The sequence below is a fragment of the Bombus vosnesenskii genome, unplaced genomic scaffold (assembly GCF_011952255.1).
Source record: "Bombus vosnesenskii isolate JDL3184/JDL3185 unplaced genomic scaffold, Bvos_JDL3184-5_v1.1 scf7180000013275, whole genome shotgun sequence".
NCBI lineage: Eukaryota > Metazoa > Arthropoda > Insecta > Hymenoptera > Apidae > Bombus > Bombus vosnesenskii.
Window position 1 is genome coordinate 178,502 of NW_022882933.1, and position 17,655 is coordinate 196,156.

The 17,655-nt window shown below is 31.7% G+C and overlaps 4 protein-coding genes across 7 annotated transcripts; 2 read left to right on the plus strand and 2 right to left on the minus strand.

Moving 5' to 3' along the window:
* The first annotated feature begins 146 nt into the window (after positions 1 to 146).
* On the plus strand, positions 147 to 5,432 carry LOC117231881 (chromosome-associated kinesin KIF4). Of its 2 annotated transcripts, none has more exons than XM_033490752.1 (14): positions 147 to 303; positions 978 to 1,203; positions 1,299 to 1,734; positions 1,822 to 2,087; positions 2,171 to 2,611; positions 2,680 to 3,067; positions 3,184 to 3,550; positions 3,621 to 3,909; positions 4,003 to 4,139; positions 4,264 to 4,449; positions 4,531 to 4,698; positions 4,792 to 4,974; positions 5,048 to 5,124; positions 5,199 to 5,432. In XM_033490752.1, the coding sequence occupies exons 2-14, from the start codon at positions 978 to 980 to the stop codon at positions 5,209 to 5,211; spliced, it is 3,177 nt and encodes a 1,058-aa protein (XP_033346643.1). In that variant the 5' UTR covers positions 147 to 303; the 3' UTR covers positions 5,212 to 5,432. The 2 variants fall into 2 exon arrangements, with proteins under 2 accessions (XP_033346643.1, XP_033346644.1); XM_033490753.1 differs by lacking the exon at positions 147 to 303 and adding an exon at positions 341 to 361.
* A 538-nt stretch (positions 5,433 to 5,970) lies between these two features.
* Positions 5,971 to 6,857, plus strand: LOC117231888 (40S ribosomal protein S23). The gene is made up of 3 exons (XM_033490762.1): positions 5,971 to 6,087; positions 6,270 to 6,429; positions 6,541 to 6,857. Exons 1-3 carry the CDS (start codon positions 6,084 to 6,086, stop codon positions 6,806 to 6,808), a joined length of 432 nt encoding a protein of 143 aa, XP_033346653.1. The 5' UTR covers positions 5,971 to 6,083; the 3' UTR covers positions 6,809 to 6,857.
* Positions 6,688 to 8,675, minus strand: LOC117231887. The gene is made up of 6 exons (XM_033490761.1): positions 8,186 to 8,675; positions 8,043 to 8,101; positions 7,850 to 7,975; positions 7,606 to 7,779; positions 7,184 to 7,372; positions 6,688 to 7,108 (listed from the first exon to the last, which is right to left on the minus strand). The coding sequence occupies exons 1-6, from the start codon at positions 8,421 to 8,423 to the stop codon at positions 6,968 to 6,970; spliced, it is 927 nt and encodes a 308-aa protein (XP_033346652.1). The 5' UTR covers positions 8,424 to 8,675; the 3' UTR covers positions 6,688 to 6,967.
* A 555-nt stretch (positions 8,676 to 9,230) lies between these two features.
* On the minus strand, positions 9,231 to 17,427 carry LOC117231906 (mediator of RNA polymerase II transcription subunit 12). 3 transcript variants are annotated; one of them, XM_033490843.1, is made up of 12 exons: positions 16,706 to 17,249; positions 15,913 to 16,628; positions 14,867 to 15,647; positions 14,466 to 14,791; positions 13,832 to 14,363; positions 13,152 to 13,745; positions 11,356 to 13,070; positions 10,836 to 11,261; positions 10,292 to 10,763; positions 9,936 to 10,201; positions 9,685 to 9,846; positions 9,231 to 9,619 (listed from the first exon to the last, which is right to left on the minus strand). In XM_033490843.1, the coding sequence occupies exons 1-12, from the start codon at positions 17,247 to 17,249 to the stop codon at positions 9,407 to 9,409; spliced, it is 6,747 nt and encodes a 2,248-aa protein (XP_033346734.1). In that variant the 3' UTR covers positions 9,231 to 9,406. The 3 variants fall into 3 exon arrangements, with proteins under 3 accessions (XP_033346734.1, XP_033346735.1, XP_033346736.1); XM_033490844.1 differs by having other exon boundaries at positions 9,347 to 9,619; positions 10,292 to 10,760; positions 16,706 to 17,427; XM_033490845.1 differs by having other exon boundaries at positions 9,407 to 9,613.
* Positions 17,428 to 17,655: the final 228 nt, after the last annotated feature.

A 17,655-nucleotide genomic window follows, 5' to 3' on the forward strand; every position in this document is an offset into this window, starting at 1 on the left:
ATCTATCCATACTTAACTTTAACAGGGTTTCTAAATTTCGTCGACCAATTAGAAGTATTAAACTATAGTCGAAGAAACTTACATGCGAATCGGATACTTTATTCGAAACCGCATAATTTCAAATTCATCGGTAACGGTCAACGGTTGATTCGATTTCAAGCAGTCTGTGTTCAAGTTTAAAATTAACTGATTCAGCATATTTATTCCACCGTGATTAAAAAATAATTTCTGTTATTATTGCTACTGTATAATAAGGTATAATTTATATAAAGACATCACTGCTTTACGGTGAACGATTCAAAGGTAATTAATTATGATTATCTTTAACAAAGTCTTGTTTAAAATTTATGGGGTAAATCAGGTAATCGTTACAAATGAATATGTTCTAAGTGAAATGATATAAGTATTTGTTAGAATATTTTGGTAAAGCTTATATGGTAGTAAAGAATAATAGTTACAAAACGTGCGTTTTAATAGGATTGTGGACTTCCAAAAATTATGAAACATAGGTCTCAACAGGATTACGCATTTTCCAGAGTTAAAATATTCCGAACAGTGAAATTTATTTCTTATCAATGCAATTAGTATAGTATTATACAATTAGTATAATTAGTATATTATCTTATTTATTTATACTGGCGTAAATATGCTTTAATGTTTAACGTTAGATCTAGAGAAAAGGATTCTTCAATGACTTTTAGATCAATCTTAGACAAATGTAACTTTGTTTACACTATACTATGAGCATTATCGTATAGTATTGGTTGAACTGCATATATGTCTTTCCTACTTCCTATACTTGCAAAACTAATAGCATATATGCATCTAAAACACATATAATATATAAACATTACAATAAAGTAATTAAAAAAGGTCTTCTCAAAATTCATGAGGACATCATGCATCAATAGAATGACCAAAGTTAATAAGTTTTCTAAAACAAACGTATATATTAAAAGATAAACATTTTATTGCAGATGACTGAAGATGCAGTTAAAGTTGCTGTTCGCATTCGTCCATTAATAAAGAGTGAACATGAAAGAGGATGTCAAACATGCTTAGATGTTGTTCCTGGTGAACCTCAGATTGTTGTATGTAATACAGCCAAAGCTTTTACATTTAATTACGTATTTTCTCCTAATGTTACTCAAGAGGAATTCTATAATACAGCTGTTAAAAATATGGTAGAAAATATTTTTCAAGGTAAAATTATATTAAAACATAATTCTGCAAAATACTGTAATTGTATTTTATTTTTGCAATTAATGTAGTAGTATATTTATATACCTTCTTTGCAGGCTATAATGTCACTATATTGGCTTATGGTCAAACAGGAAGTGGTAAAACTCATTCAATGGGTACAAATTACATTGAAGAAGAAGACATGGGCATTATACCCAGATCGGTGAATGATATATTTGATATAATTTCATCAAAGGAAGATTGGAGTTTTAAAGTTACAGTTTCGTTTATGGAACTTTATCAAGAACAGTTATATGATTTATTAACTGATAAACAAAGAAATCAGTCTATTGTTGAAATCAGAGATGATGGTAAAAATATAAAGATTGCTGGACTTGTAGCAAAAGAAGTTAAAACTGCAACAGAAGCATTAAACTGCTTGACACAAGGATCTTTAGGACGTGCTACAGGTGCTACTGCAATGAACGCACAAAGTAGCAGAAGCCATGCAATATACACTTTATGTGTATATCAACATAAAAAAAATGACCTGTAAGCAATATATCTAGAAATTACAAAATAAGATTTATTTATAATATATTTAAATATTTTGTTCTTTTCTACTTTAATATAATCTAGCAATACAGCAACAACTGCAAAGTTTCATTTGGTAGATTTAGCTGGATCTGAACGTAGTAAAAAGACACAAGCAACTGGTGAAAGATTTAAAGAAGGAGTTAATATAAATAGAGGTTTGTTAGCATTGGGTAATGTTATATCTCAATTAGGAGAGGGTGGCCCTGCAGCATATGTTGGTTATAGAGACAGTAAACTCACAAGATTATTGCAAGATTCTCTTGGTGGAAATTCCATAACATTAATGATAGCATGCGTTAGTCCTGCAGGTTATTATTGTCATAAAATTTAAAATATTTGTATTTAATACTAATGTTCAAAATAACTTATCTTTTATATAAAATACTTTCAGATTATAACTTGGATGAAACTCTAAGCACATTAAGATATGCAGACAGAGCATGTAAAATAAAAAATAAACCTGTAGTTAATCAAGATCCACAAATTGCAGAAATAAATCGTCTAAATAAACTAGTACAAGAATTAAAACTTGCTTTGGTAGACAATGAAATTAAGGTCTCATGTCCATTGGAACATCAAGAACTCCACACAAAAAACCAATGTTTACAAAAAAAAATAAGGGATTTAACGGAAAAGTTAAATAGTAATTTAATTGAGGCTGTAGTTATGTATGAAAGGGCAGAACTAGCTGAGCAAGCTAGAGAAAAAATTCAGACTGACATGATAAAGATATTAGAAGAATCTAAAAAACTTTTAGATGATTTTGATAAAGATCCTAATAAACATAATGAACATCGTTCAAGACTGGAAGCTTTGTATTTAAAAATTCTTGGTAAGTAACGTAAGGAAAAGTTATTGATATACAGTTTCTGAAAATATTTCCTTATTTATGATAAATAGATATTCAAAACGATCAAAAGAAAACATCCGAAGAACTCATAAAAATATCGTCTGATAATGCAAACACATTTACAATAAACTCTGAAGACGACCCAGAACAGACGTGTATGGATGAAGTATGTTCCCCAGATAGTTTAGATGATTTTCATGAAAAACAGGAAGAACATACTTTGCTCCAAGCTAAAAGGAATGACGAAGTTCAAAATATCAACAAAGAACTTGCTATTAAGGAGAGTCTTATACATCAGCTTTTAAAAAGCTCATCTCTAACAATTGATTATTCCAAAGAAATACAGGAAATGGAGCAAGAGATAAAAACACTTCAGATAGAAAAGGAAGAACTTCTGCAAGCTCTACAGAACGTACAAGCAAATAATGCTAAGTCAAAGTAAGAAGTTTAATTAAATACAAAAATTATTATTTTTTTAATTTTCTTCATTTACAGCAATCATTAACTTAGTGTTATTTCTTCAAGTTTTTTAACTTATTTTGTTTGTTTTACAGATTGGCAGAAAATAGACGTAAAAAGGTACAGGAATTAGAGAAAAAAATAACAGAATTAAGGCGAAAGATATCAGAGCAAGATAGGATAGTTAAAACGAAGGAAAAGCAAGATCAACAAATAAGAAATTTATCAAACGAAATGCACGTGTTAAAGCAAACAAGAATAAAATTAATTAGACAAATGCGCAATGAATCTGATAGATTTACAAAATGGAAGGAATCAAAGGAAAAAGAACTGAACCGTTTAAAAAATCAAAATAGAAAGCAAATGAACGAGGTGACACGTTTAAAATTGTGGCATAGTAAACAAGAAACTGTTTTCAAAAGAAAGATGGAAGAAGCTTTTGCTGTTAATAAAAGACTGAAGGTAATGAATTAAGATTTTTGTTTCTAATGCTTTAATTGAACAATAATTTTGTCTTTTACTTTATCTTTAGGAAGCTTTAGATTTGCAAAAGAGAGTGAGAAAAGAAAAGATGAATACTAATACTGATAAAATTCAAAATTGGTTAACTCAGGAAATAGAAATATCGGTGAGCACCATTGATGCAGAATATTCTCTCGAAAAATTAATGCAAGATAGAGCATCATTGGCTTGCATGTTAGAAAAATTTCAAAACGATGATGATGTAAATGGGACCAAAATTGCTGAACTTACTGAATTTCTAGATTTACGTAATACGCAAATTACCGATCTCCAGCAAAAAATAGTTGAATCTGATCAAGGTAAATGTTCCATTCGCTAGATGTACGATATACGTGTTAATGTAGTAAGTTCCCTTGTTCAACTATTAATTGTATACATGTGTATTTATTTAGAAAGTAGAGCACATACAAGATGGCAAAAAGTACATACAATGGAAGGAGCAAAAATTGCTCTTGAACTATTATTTAAACATGTTACAGAGAGTAGAAGAAAGCAATGTGTAAAGGAATACGAATACAATGAGCTTCAGGTTTGTATATTTGAAAATTATAGACTATTTAAAAGTTTACATAAATTAAACAAGACTCTTTTAAGTTCAATATCAACAATCTAATTTAAAATTATTATGTTTCTAACAATAAACGTAATTTTAGGGAAAGTATGAACTGTTGCAAGCACGGTTGAATGAATACCGGGTCAAAGAGAAAGAAAGGCGTATGTCAAAACAACTTGCATTAAATGATACACATAATATTAAAGAATACGAAAGTGAGGATAATAGTAAACTAAAAGAAAAATTGGAATTTTACAAACAAAAATGCGAAGAACTAGAACACACAGTTAATATACGCTCTTAATTTTATTATTGATAAAATTAATTCTCCACTAAAATATTATAAATTGTTTTGTAAATTTTTCAGCTCCCACGTAAAATTCAGAACAAGGAAAATGTGAAACCCAAAGCTATTAAAGACGTACAGGTTGAAGATATTCATTCCGAAACAGATGATAGTACCATTGAAGACGATGTTGAAAAAGATCCAGATTGGACACGAACACCACTTTATAATCGTATACGGAGTCTTTTGGTAATTCATTGAAATTAAGAATTTATTACCTTTGATATTTAAAACAATATTCTTTATATTATTAATTCTAAATAATATAATTTTTATTTTCAGGATACAACAAAATCTTCATCACTTGACCGTAATTCATTGAAACGGACATCAGATGGCGATGCAAAATGTAATTGTAAAACGAGTTGTGCTACACGAATTTGTCGTTGTCGTAAAAACAAAATTATATGTGGCAGTAATTGTAAATGTGTGGAAGACCAATGTCAAAATAGAGATAAAAAAAATGTAAGCTTGTTATTCTTTCTAATAATAATAATCATTTAAAATTATTTCATAAATCTATCATTATTATCTTTAGTTGAATCGTACATTATTTATGGATCAGTCAAAAGAAGATGAAAAAGCAGAGAACGATGAATTTCTAAAGAAACCAAGGTATATATAAATTATATTTTTGTAATTTCATCCATACAATTATATATTATTAAATCTCTTCTTTTTTCAAACAGACTAGTGGAATGAATATCACCATCATCAATAATGCAAAGCTCAATTTTCTGGAAGTGCAATTTGTGTGTACGACATGTTTCATATTAAGAACATTTTACAAAGAGGCAACTGGATTTTACATTCTGACACTCAAGTTTTATTTATTTTCTTATTTATTTATTACTTTTTTTATTGATTGCTTAGTTCAATATCTTACCTTAACTGAATAAAATACCTTATGTTCTAATATTCAATTATATTATCTTATTTAATTAAGTGCACAAATCTTATTTTGTCACATAATTGTAAATATATAATGTAAATAAATTTAGCTGCAAATATGCTTATTAGATATTAAAATAATAAAATCTTTTACTTGATTTTATAATAAAATATAATGTCTTATGCATTTTTCCCAATCTTATTTTGTATGTATGTTCACAAATCCTCCAAAAATGACAAACCCTATTATGATGCAATTAGAAGTGCTCATACTTCTAATTTTTATACGCATTTTATTAAATTTCATAATTTCATGTGACAACTGCAATGTGCATATATATAAGAGAGAAAATATACATTATTAACTTTAAAAATTAGAAAAGTACTTCAGGCATATATATTTATCGTATATTTTTTTCAGATTACGTGTAAAATGTATTTTTCGTATTATAATAATTAAAAGAAATATTTAGATAAGTCCGCTCGTTCCTAACATACTTATAAGATTTTTATAAAATACTAAAAAATAGTCTTATTTTTTAACATTTATATTTATTGATCTATTGCTATATTTATTGCAACAAACGTATTTTTGATTTAAATGTGACGGTAAAATTGAAGTTCATATGCATTTCCGTTAATGGAAGATAGAGCTCTTCCGGTTGTATAGAGCAACGAGCAAGATGGGTAAGTAATCGATGTTAAAATTATATCGTTTTTAAAAATGTAAAGCTTATATTATTAAATATGTGTTGTTCTCATCGATTGTTCAATTTTTTTCAATTATAATTTCGTTAAATATTTAATAGAAAATTCTGAAATAACAAAATGAAAATGAAATGTATTAATGATCTAACGTTTTGGTACAGGTAAACCTCGTGGTCTTCGTACCGCACGTAAGCATGTAAACCACAGACGGGATCAACGATGGAATGATAAAGACTACAAGAAAGCTCACTTGGGAACGAGATGGAAGGCCAATCCATTCGGTGGTGCTTCTCATGCTAAGGGTATTGTTTTAGAAAAAGTGTATGTATATTTACATTATTGAATCTCTTACTATATCATATTTATAGTAATCTCTTTGAATTAAAATGAATTTCTGCATCAAATTTTAATTAAGTGTTTGTATGTTTTTAGTGGTGTAGAAGCCAAACAGCCGAACTCTGCTATTCGTAAATGTGTGAGAGTACAACTTATCAAAAACGGCAAGAAAATTACTGCTTTTGTACCTAGGGATGGTTGTTTGAACAATATCGAGGAAAACGACGAAGTTTTGGTCGCAGGTTTTGGTCGTAAAGGTCATGCTGTAGGTGACATTCCAGGAGTTCGATTTAAAGTAGTGAAAGTTGCCAATGTTTCGCTACTTGCACTCTACAAAGAAAAGAAAGAACGACCTAGATCATAAAGTCACTATCATGTATTTCTAATAAACCTATAAAACATTTTTAATTAAATTAGTATCTTTTTAATACCCATAAGTGCTTTTATTTTTATAAGAGTACAAAAATATAAATTTAAAGATTGATATTTTAAAAACCACTTAAAAGAAAATTAATATTACAAATCAATAAGTATCCACATATCCATTCTTAGCTTCTTCAGTATGTATAACAATATTTTCAACAGTTTCATTCAATGGAGTATTTAATTTCCCTATTTCTTTTGGTATATTGGCATTCAATATTTCTTCCTTTGCTTGTAGAAACTAAATATTAAATAGCATTTGTATAAATTGATATTAATTGTATTAAATATAAGAAGGTCTATAAAAGTACAAAACCTGTGTTAAAGAAGAAAATTTTGAATATATGTCGTTAATATCAGCGTCCATGGAGTATGATTTATTCTTTATACTTTTTGCGTTAAATGGTGACCATGAATCAATGGATGAATATGCTTCTATAAAATTCTTTTTTTCCTCATTAAATAACGAATCTCGATCATTTTCATTAGTTTTCTTTTTTTCATCCTGTATTTCATATAATTTTATATATTATTTCAAGACAAAAGACATAGAGTATTATAAAACATCTACTACACCAACAAAGGAATGATTCTATATGACAAATGAACTGAAAAATTAAGACAGTTTTTTCATGTCTAGCTCACATTCAAAATGATACTTTTTGATGAGGAAACATTCTTTTTGCAGTTGTAGCAATAGTTACAGATCACTTTATATAAATTTTTTAATGAAATTACTTTTGAAACCTGTTCCACTACATGTTCTTCTTTTTTAAATTCAAAAGTTGATGATAATTCTTGATGTTCATTTAGATACTTTTGCAAATTTTCAAAATACTGCATAGATTCAGAATAATTTAACTTTGGTTCAACATTACATGTAAACGTATTTGAATCTTCATTGATATAGACCTAATATAAAATACATCTGTAAATATACAAATTATATGCATACATGTTTTGGATGTATTTATTTACATACGTTTAATATATCATCAGTGGATTCTTTTTCATCATATTCAGTATCAAAAGACTTAAGGAATAAACATTTCATAAAGTCCAATAATAATCTTAAAGTTGGAAGTTGTTCTTTTAACAGGCAATTTCCCTGCAAAAAAATAATTTAAATTTTTCTGTTGCCAATAGTACAAAAAGAAATTGTGTAAGACACGAACCAGAAATAATTTTTTGTCAGTACAAATTCCAATTTCGGAATAAGATCTTAGTAACTCTTCTGCAAAAAAAAGATAATGCCTTTATATTGAATATATTAAATATTATTTAATTACAAACTTCTAATGTTATTTAGTTATAAAACCTTCTAAAGCAGCGCCTTTTAACTTTTGTAATTTGGAAGCTATCAAGGGAAACTTTTCAGCCAAGAGCCAAGATAATAATGAAAGTCGATTCTCTCCATTAAGAATTGTTACTTCTATATTGTTTGCTAAAGCTGTTGTAATTTTTGGATATCTTATTTGTACTAAAGTGTTATAAATATCAGTCATAAGTTCTTCTGTATTACTCATTGTTGTACATTTCTTTTCTATTCTTGTCATATGTATAAATTATATTTTGTTATATATCTATTTTGATTTTTGATGTAATTTCTTTTCCTTCGAGATTAGATAACTAGTTACTAAGGCAAATATAAAATTATAAATAAAATCACACTAAAACACTTATTACATTCAATACGTAACCCCGTAACCTAACCCACGGTCATGTAAACGATTTAACGATTTGTAGTACTTTATATGACGGTGACCTAACCAATTTTGGTAAATGACAAATAAGATTAGTTGTATTTTCGTACATATTTGTAATTTCAAAATACATATAAAAATATACGTTTACAATATTTTTATAAAATGAACAATTTTTATATTTTAGAATTTTTATTTCGTAACAAATATGATAAGAAAATTTATATGTGTATGTGTACAATTTTTATTTGATTTATAGTAACTCAATTATAAGGTAAATTTTTTATTATGAAAGGTTTCTTTTTTTTAGAAATTGTTTTCTTTTTTATATTTACGATATTATACTTGATATAATAATTTTTTAATATTACCAGCGAGTATTTAAATTTTATTCAATTTATTGTTTATTTGCTGTCTATTGTTTGTCTGTTATCTATACTTAAATTATGTATCCCTTAAATATATATATATGTATTTCGTGTAGCTAAGATTACCATTAGTTTTACATAATTTATATCTAATTTATTATTAGCCTTACAAAAAGAAAATTTATATTTTAATTTATTTGGTTTAAGAGTACAGAAATTACACAACATTTTTAAACAATTATAATTGCTTATTTTTCATACATTATACACAATATTAACGTTAAAAAGAAGTAAAAACGAAAGAAATAGCTTTTAAGATTTTTCTGAAATTCTTTCTGTTTATTGCCTCTGCAATGGCACGCTTTATACATTCACACTGCAAATTAAGTTATGTAATTCTTTTGACCCAGTTTACACAGTCTATGTTAATTATACAACATATTCATTAATTATATACAGATTAAATTACTAATAAGGCGGCGGTTGATGCTGATAGTGTTGCGGTGGTTGACTCAAGTGCCGTTGTAAATGCGTTACTAATTGTGGAGTTGGCTGCTGTCCACCGGCATTACCTTGTTGTTGTTGTTGTTGCTGTGCTTGCTGTTGCTGCTGTGCCTGTTGTTGTTGTTGCTGCATCGCAAGCATTTGTTGTCTCATACGTTGTTGGTTTATCGCCTGTTGCTAATAATGTAAACGATTATACATACAGATATATGGACAACTTTTTACAGCACAGTAAACCTTACCTGTTGGAATTGTTGATTTTGTTGTAAGCCGACGTTAGTAGTGCCTACTCCCGTTACACCAACCGTACCAGGTTTTCCACTGGTTTGCCGATATGGTGGTGCTGGTTGACTTTGAACTCCACCTCCCATTGGACCCATTGTATTCATTGTAACATTTGGAGCCTGAAGAATATCAACAATAATTTTCGATTCTTTATAGTAAATACTTTTTTTATTAGATTCATTTTATCTACTTTTCTTTTAAATGGTACCTGAAGGTACGGTGGCCTCGTAGCTCCAGGTTGCATACGTTGTTGTGGTATATACTCTTGCGCCCTTTGAGGTCCCATCATTTGCTGTTGATTAGAAAACATCATGTTCTGTTGTTGATTCATTAAACCTTGTTGCTGCTGCTGCTGCTGTAACAACTGTTGTTGTTGCTGCGCTTGTTGAGGCGCTTGCTGTTGTTGCTGCTGCTGTTGTTGTTGTTGTGGCATCATTTGTTGACCCCCATATCCTGCATAATTTTGATTCATTCCTGTTAAAAAATATAATTATAATATCTTCATATATTATACTACCACAGTAATTATTATACATAAAATAATAAATTGTAATATATAATTACCCTGTTGCATTCCAGTGTAAATTCCTTGTTGTTGCGGTTGTTGTTGCTGCTGTTGCGAAGCAAACATTCCTTGTTGTGGATTGATATTTGGAGCTCCATGTTGAGCTCTCAATTGTTGTCTGATGAATTGTTGTCTCTGCATTCCTTGGAACGCTCCTGGCCCAGCGACAGGTGCGGCATTTGCTTGTTGCTGAGAGCTTATTAATTGATTGGATGGTAACCGTAAACGTAACATGTGAGAAAGCGCCTGTTTTGATTGATTGTTCATGCCTGGTCTGTCGTATCTTGGTCCAACTGGAGTTGGTGGTAATTGTTGTCCATATCCATATGGCTGAGCTGGTGCGTGAGTTTGCTGATTGGTGTACCAAGGTTGTTGATGTTGCGGCGGTTGACCAGTAAACATTCCAGGTTGTTGACTAACGGGTATTTGCTGATTTCCAAATGACATTTGTTGTAGTTGATTTGGTGGTTGCTATTTAACACATAAAATATATCAAAAATTGAAAAGCAAATATTTTAAAAAATCAAATGGAAAAAAAAGAACCTGGATTTGTTGTGAAACAGGTGTAGTAGGTGTAGCAGCTCCTCTATTCTTTCTATGCTTTCGTGTCTTCATAGCTTTCCCTTTGCCATTGGTAATAGCATTACCAACTCCACTACTGCCAACACTACCTGTTACTCTTCCAGGAGAATCGATACTCATTGGTGTATCAGCTTTGCCAGGTTCTGATTCCTTTTTATCTGGTTCTAAATCTTCCGGAGGTAATGGTGGTGGCTCCAAGTAATGGCTAGGAGGTCTAATTTGACTATGTGTATGATATCGTAAAAGCTTATGAGCATTTTGGTACGTAAGAGGCTTACGTTCCAATCGAACTGCTCTAAACCAAGCCCAAGAAATTGGTGCTGGATTTTTATGACCTTCTAATACTTCCCATGCAGATACCCTTTGGGAATCACATACTTGTAAACCCTAATTTAATATGCATATATTTTTATATCATTTTCTTTTGCTTGTTATTAGAGTGTAGTATTATATAGTACAAATATAAAGTACTTCAACTTACTTGTTTTTTATCAATACTATCAAAACCAGCTATTTTATTTCCTTTTGTGTCTGTCAAACATCCAACTGGCTCACACGTAATTACTTCCATCGTTAATTTTGGCAGTGGTAACAATTGTCTGACATATCGAATACTGGGAGAATTTCTATCGCCGAGTTCCTTTTTCAACTTTTTCATTAAGTTTTGATAATGTTTTTTATTTTCATCCTTCTCGGACTGCGAATCGGAAACTAGAGTAGAATGTATTAGGGTTGCTAACATATCTATGACAGTAGTAAACAATCCAGAATTATTATTTAAATCTATAACACCATAGCTAACCAGCTGAACCAATAAGATAGCCCAGTCTGTGGTAGCAGTCGTATTTCTTTGTATGGTATCAAAGACTCCACCGACGAGACTAAATCTCAATTGCAATGCATCTTGTAACACCTCTCTCGTCTTAGGATCTTCGGTAACAAAATTTTTCTCCTCTTTGCTAATGTTCAAGAACTGCGATAACTGCGAATGCAGAGACATCAGAAGGCCCTCTCTTTGATCGTCCTGACCTTTGAGGCAAGTGAGTACTAACGAGAGAAACGGTTGGTGATTAAACAAAGATGGCGATTTCGATCTACTTCTCTCACGACCTGTTGCTGTTTTTGACCAATTACCGGATTCTAATACCTGGCCCGCTACTTTTAAGACTCGACCTTGCACTGCGCTTGGTAATTTTGAAACAAGCGGTGCAACTAACCATATCGAACCAGATCGTTTGTCTGGCTTACTTGACATAGTATTCAATTGAAATACATCGATTGCAGCTTTGGCAACGGTGTCCAACCACTGTGAAAGATCGCTCGATCCTGGAGGAAATTGTTTGTACATGAGTTGCAGATCAAGCCATGACATTCTTAAACTCCATTGCTCCAGATTTTCCAAAATGTTTGTTATGTGAGTCTTCTGGTCGATAAATGCGTCTATAGAAGTCTCCGGATAGCAGATCATATGAAGTAACCGTTGAGCTTGACGCGGTGTCAGCATGTTATCGAGTAACATATCTGGATGACAAAGTTCTTCTGGGTTTTGTAAACATCTTTCTAAAACCCACTCTTGGCTGCAGATTTGTCTGAGGACATGTTGTGCAAAGTCTGACAATCCTTTCACATTTTCCGTAGTCATTCCAGCGCTGCTGCTAGATGAAGATATTGCTAGATCAAGTCCCAAGTCATCGCCACCTCCTAGAATATCACTGGTACCTAGGATATGACTGATAGACAATTCACTTGGTCCACCTGTAGTTACCCCAACACCAACACCAACACTAGCTGGTCCTCCTGCTTTATTTGAATGATTTATCGGCACATCTGGTTTCTTTGGAGGTTGTTTACCAGCAGTTGCATCGGCGACAACTAAGATAGCTTTCAGTACAGCTAAAACCGGACCGACCCTGATGTTATTGTGAGCAGCTGCCAGCAAGTGTCTATCACAACTTAATTTTATACTGTAACCCCTGGAATTTCCATTCGGTAAAGGGTGAGGACTTGTGCTTACGGAATAAAGCGCTGGTTGGGGACATTCGACAGTCTTGAAAAGCCGTAGAAGCAAATGGCACGTTAAACGTGCTCCAGCTTCAGCTTCCATATCTGCGTCTCCACGACCTTCATTACAAGCTTTAACTAAGGATGGTAATGCTATATGCACGACAAAATCCTCCAATGAGAAGCAGTGTCTTGCTATAAATAGAAAATATTATTTTAGTACTCTACCAACTTTTTAAAATAACATAATGCATTAAAATCATTTAAAAAATTTACCAATTAAAATTGACGTGAATACAGCCAAAGAGTTATGTATACTTAGGTCTTGTACATCAACCTGATTTAACACGTCAATATAAAAAGCGGAGCTATTTGAAGAACAACAAAGTGCCATAAGGACTCCGAGCCATTCGGCGTTAAGTGCATTGCAACAAGCTGTTAATTCCGCGCATGTTATCGCAATGTCATTTAATTTATCATTATCCGTTTCACTGCAAACTGCAACTATTGCGTTGCAAACAAAACTGTAACGATTAGCCGGTGTCTCGTTTAACTGTCTAGCCCATTGTGGTTCGATTTTTCCACCGCGTCTTGGACTGGTAAAAACGTCTACCATAAATTGTGAATTATACACATGACTCGATGTTGTTGGTTGTAACGTGCTGTAAAGAGCCGTTCGGATTTTAGGATAAGCATTGCTAAATGCTTCAACTCCATGTGGTTTCGTTTTCAGCAACGAACAAGACGAGTATAAATCGTAAAGATGCGCTAATACACATCGTTCAGCAGAACTACAGTCACTAGGATTGGATACATGCTTTACAACTTTACAAAGTAAATCGAATACCGCTGTTGTTTGTTCCGGAGATACTAAAATAACCAAGATAGATATAATTATCATTCCTATTATTTGAGTACTTTATAAAATAATGAATTTTGTTATGAATAATACTTACATAACAAACAACAATGATACCTTCTTAATACTCCCACAACATATAAACTTAAACTTGTAGTATAGCTTCTAACAAGCTGACTGTTTCTAATTCCCAATTGTGTTTCAACTTCTGGTAATTCCTTTAGTATTTGAATGCAAACATCTATCAGGCCATATATATTTAACGCTAATTCCATTAAATCAAATAGAAATGCTACATGTTCTTGGACTGGCAAATAAGACGAACCAGCCAATGCAAATGTATTCAACATTTCTATAACTTGTGTCGCGCATTGCCACGTCACTACGTGTTGATCGAAATAGCTGAGATTCTGAAACTTTAGCGTAATCGCTTCAAAGTTGAATTCACTTCGGGAATGTTTCTTTACTTTACCGCCTTCTGCAACGTCAATGCTAAATTTTTTTCCGAATAATTTACATACTTCTTTCGTCATTTTTTTAACAATATGTCTAGCGTCGTCTCTAACGCGACCTACTCCATACAGTAATACATGTCGTTGATTACAGTCATGTTGACTGCATGTCTCATCCTACAAACATATTATTATAAAATTAATGTCAACAGCACTTTAAAGATGACAGAGTACATGTTAAATTTTGTATAAAATTGTTTCAGTCAAATATTAATTTACTTGTGGTAAAGGGAAATGCGTTGTATATAATAAATGTCTACTGTGACTCGATGGTATTTTTGAATCTAATCCTTCTTGAGTTCCATGCCCAGCTAATGCATCTTCTTTAGGACTGTCAGGTGCATCCATGCTATTTTGTTGATCCTCTTTGATGTGTTGTAATAATTTATCTAAATCATCATCAATTTTACTATCATCATAATCCATCGTTCGTCCGTGATCTGGTACTTCTAATTTTGTTGGTTTTAAATCTATCCCAGTAAACAAGCTGTCTTCGTCTATTTGTTCTCGATTACTCGGAGTTCCAGGTTTGCTAGCCACAGGGCCTAAATAAAATAAAATAGTAAAATATGTATCTACGGTAATAGATGATGGAAAAATTTGTAAAAAGCTTATCCTACCTTGTATGAGATCTCCTCTTGAGATGAGTGTACACATGTATGCGTCGTGTGAAAATACATCATGTCTAATTAATTCTGAAAATAAGTGAACCAAATTCGTGAACTGAACTTTTGACTGAGTTGTTGTATTATCTAGTACCGGGGCATCCATGTCCAAGAATTTCATAAGTAATGATTGAAAAATTGGGAGCACGGGTGGATTTCCATTACTACAGATACTGTCTTTATCATCGTTATCGTTCGTTTCTCCAGTAACTTCACTTTGCCGTTTTTCCAGCAGCTTCGCAACTGCCATTGCTCTATGCTCTCCCCACCTTTCAGCGCTCACTGCCCATTCGCATAGAATTTCAACTACAGCAGAATCTTGTTGCGGATTATATTCCGTTTTTGTATCTCGTTCATTGGTATTATCTTTTGGAGGTGATGTAAATATTTTAGCATACAAAGTATCTAACGAATTAGTAGAATCCATTCTATCAAAACTATGCCGATCTAAAGCATCTAAGGCTGCCAGTACTTTAGTTGTTGTTATTCCAGCACTGCTTTGCTGCCACTTATCACATGACCATTTTCCTTCAGCAGCTTGAGATCTTGCTCGAATATTTTTTTGAGCAATTTTCAGTTGTTTTATTGTAGGATTAGTTGCACTCACAGGTGGACATGGTAAAGCTGTAGGGGGACATAGTAAATAATCTAAAGGAGAACCATTTAATACAGATGGAGCTTTTCCTTCGCCAACGCTATTCCACACTAATGCAGTAGGGCATTCTAGTGTTATAACCTGATAGAAAAATAAGTTTAGATTCTTTTATATTATTTTATCATATAAATTTATAATATATTTTTTTATATTATTTTTTAATTATTTTTAGATCAGCATGTTCCATGTTAGGTGAACATTTGATAGAACAAAACCAATCTTTGTTATATTCTTCAAGTAAGAAAAAGAACACCAACATCCTATTAGCGATTTAGAATAATATTATTTTTTTTAGTTCACTCTCGGCCATGGAACATGTTAAATAATACATAACATGCTATCTTACCTGTATTATTGTTGACAAACTATAAACCACATCCCTGTGATGTGGACAAGACAAATAATCATTAAAGGCAGCAGTTAATGGATTTTGAACTTGATTAGCAATGGCAGTGTCTTTCCCACTGTTAACATCACTTTTATTTATGGACGGACTTTGTGGATTGCCATTGGTTTCTACGTTACTACACATATGTGCCAATTTGCGGCAACACAAATATGCCAGACGTCTGGCTAATAATTCAGATTGCACGAATTCCTCTAAATACTGCAATGCCAATGGCAACAGAAGTTTCAAAATACCATTTTCTGAAGGGGAAGATTTAATTTTATCTAATAATTCTAAAATCCATTGTAATAATTCTTGCCTATCTAATAAACCTTCTTCAAACATATACTTTGCCAATTGTATGCAATAATGCCATTGTTTTAATGCTAATTTATGTTCCTCGTTCATAGTATTTCCAGTTGCTACTTGGTTACTTGAATTTGGTGTAGCTGGCTGATTATTAGATACTCCATTATTATTATTATTAACATTATTACTGACATTATTGTTATTGTTGTTATTATTATTGTTATTTCCAGTATTGTTTCCACTACAAGAATTATTTGCAATACCATTACTATTAGTACTATTTGTTGTATTATTATTTATATAATAATATTCCTGTAGTTTTGAAAGCTGATCCTTCAAGAATTTAATAAGTGTTCCTGTCCATTCTAAATGAAGAAACAAAGGATAAATATTTTAATTAAATATTTTGATTTCATTAATATTGAAGAAGGTCTTTATTTACCTGTAGTTGGGTCAGGCAACTGCCTCTTTTTTATTTTGGCTTCTGAAACTGCTACTGTATAAGCAGAGCTAAGTTTAATGAACCAAGCTGCTCTAAGCATTGGTACTTGATACTCACAAAGCATCATGAATATTTCTTCTTTCTTATTGAAGTTAGGAGCTTTCTTAGCAAGAGCTATCAGTGGTTTACACCCAGACAAATCTTTGAACCAGGCCTCAATGCCATTTTTTGTTCTAGCAGTTACTGGCCAAAAATTATCTTTTGGATTGATTTGTTGTCGTTTCCTTGCAGTGTCTGGCATCGTAGAGAGCTCTTCTTTCTTAGCCAAAATTGCATTGAAATATGCTCCAACTTTGGCAGCAGTGACATTACAATGTCTTGCTGTCCCAAATTCCTCTGACATCTGGGGCATTGTGGCAAAGCCCAGTTTGACATTTGTGGACGTAAGTTCATCTTCTTTCTGTTTAGGTTCTTGAGGATAGACGTCCGGCGGCCCTAATTTAGGCCGTTTTAGTGGCCTTTTCTCATACAATATTCCCATCATGGTATAAGGAAATAATCAAAATCGACAGACGACTATCGACATTGTTTAATTATACAATAGGATGAAACAGTTTCAAAGTTATGTAGTGTTATCTGAGGCTACGTATGACATATAACCTCCGTTAATGACATATTTACAATTACTTAACACCACTGTCGTTCAACCAACACTTGCAATGATAGAATTACTGTGCATACAAACATTTCTAGATGGCGTGTCGTTATTAAAATCATGGACTACACGAATGTATAGTTGCGCTTTGAATTATCGTCAGAGATGGATAATCATCTCTCATTTTTACATTGCATATTATTTACTGATATGTAAATTCTAGTCTATGATTTTAATATACATATCAGTGCTTTTATCGTATTTAGATATTTTTATGAATTAATATGTCAAGTTA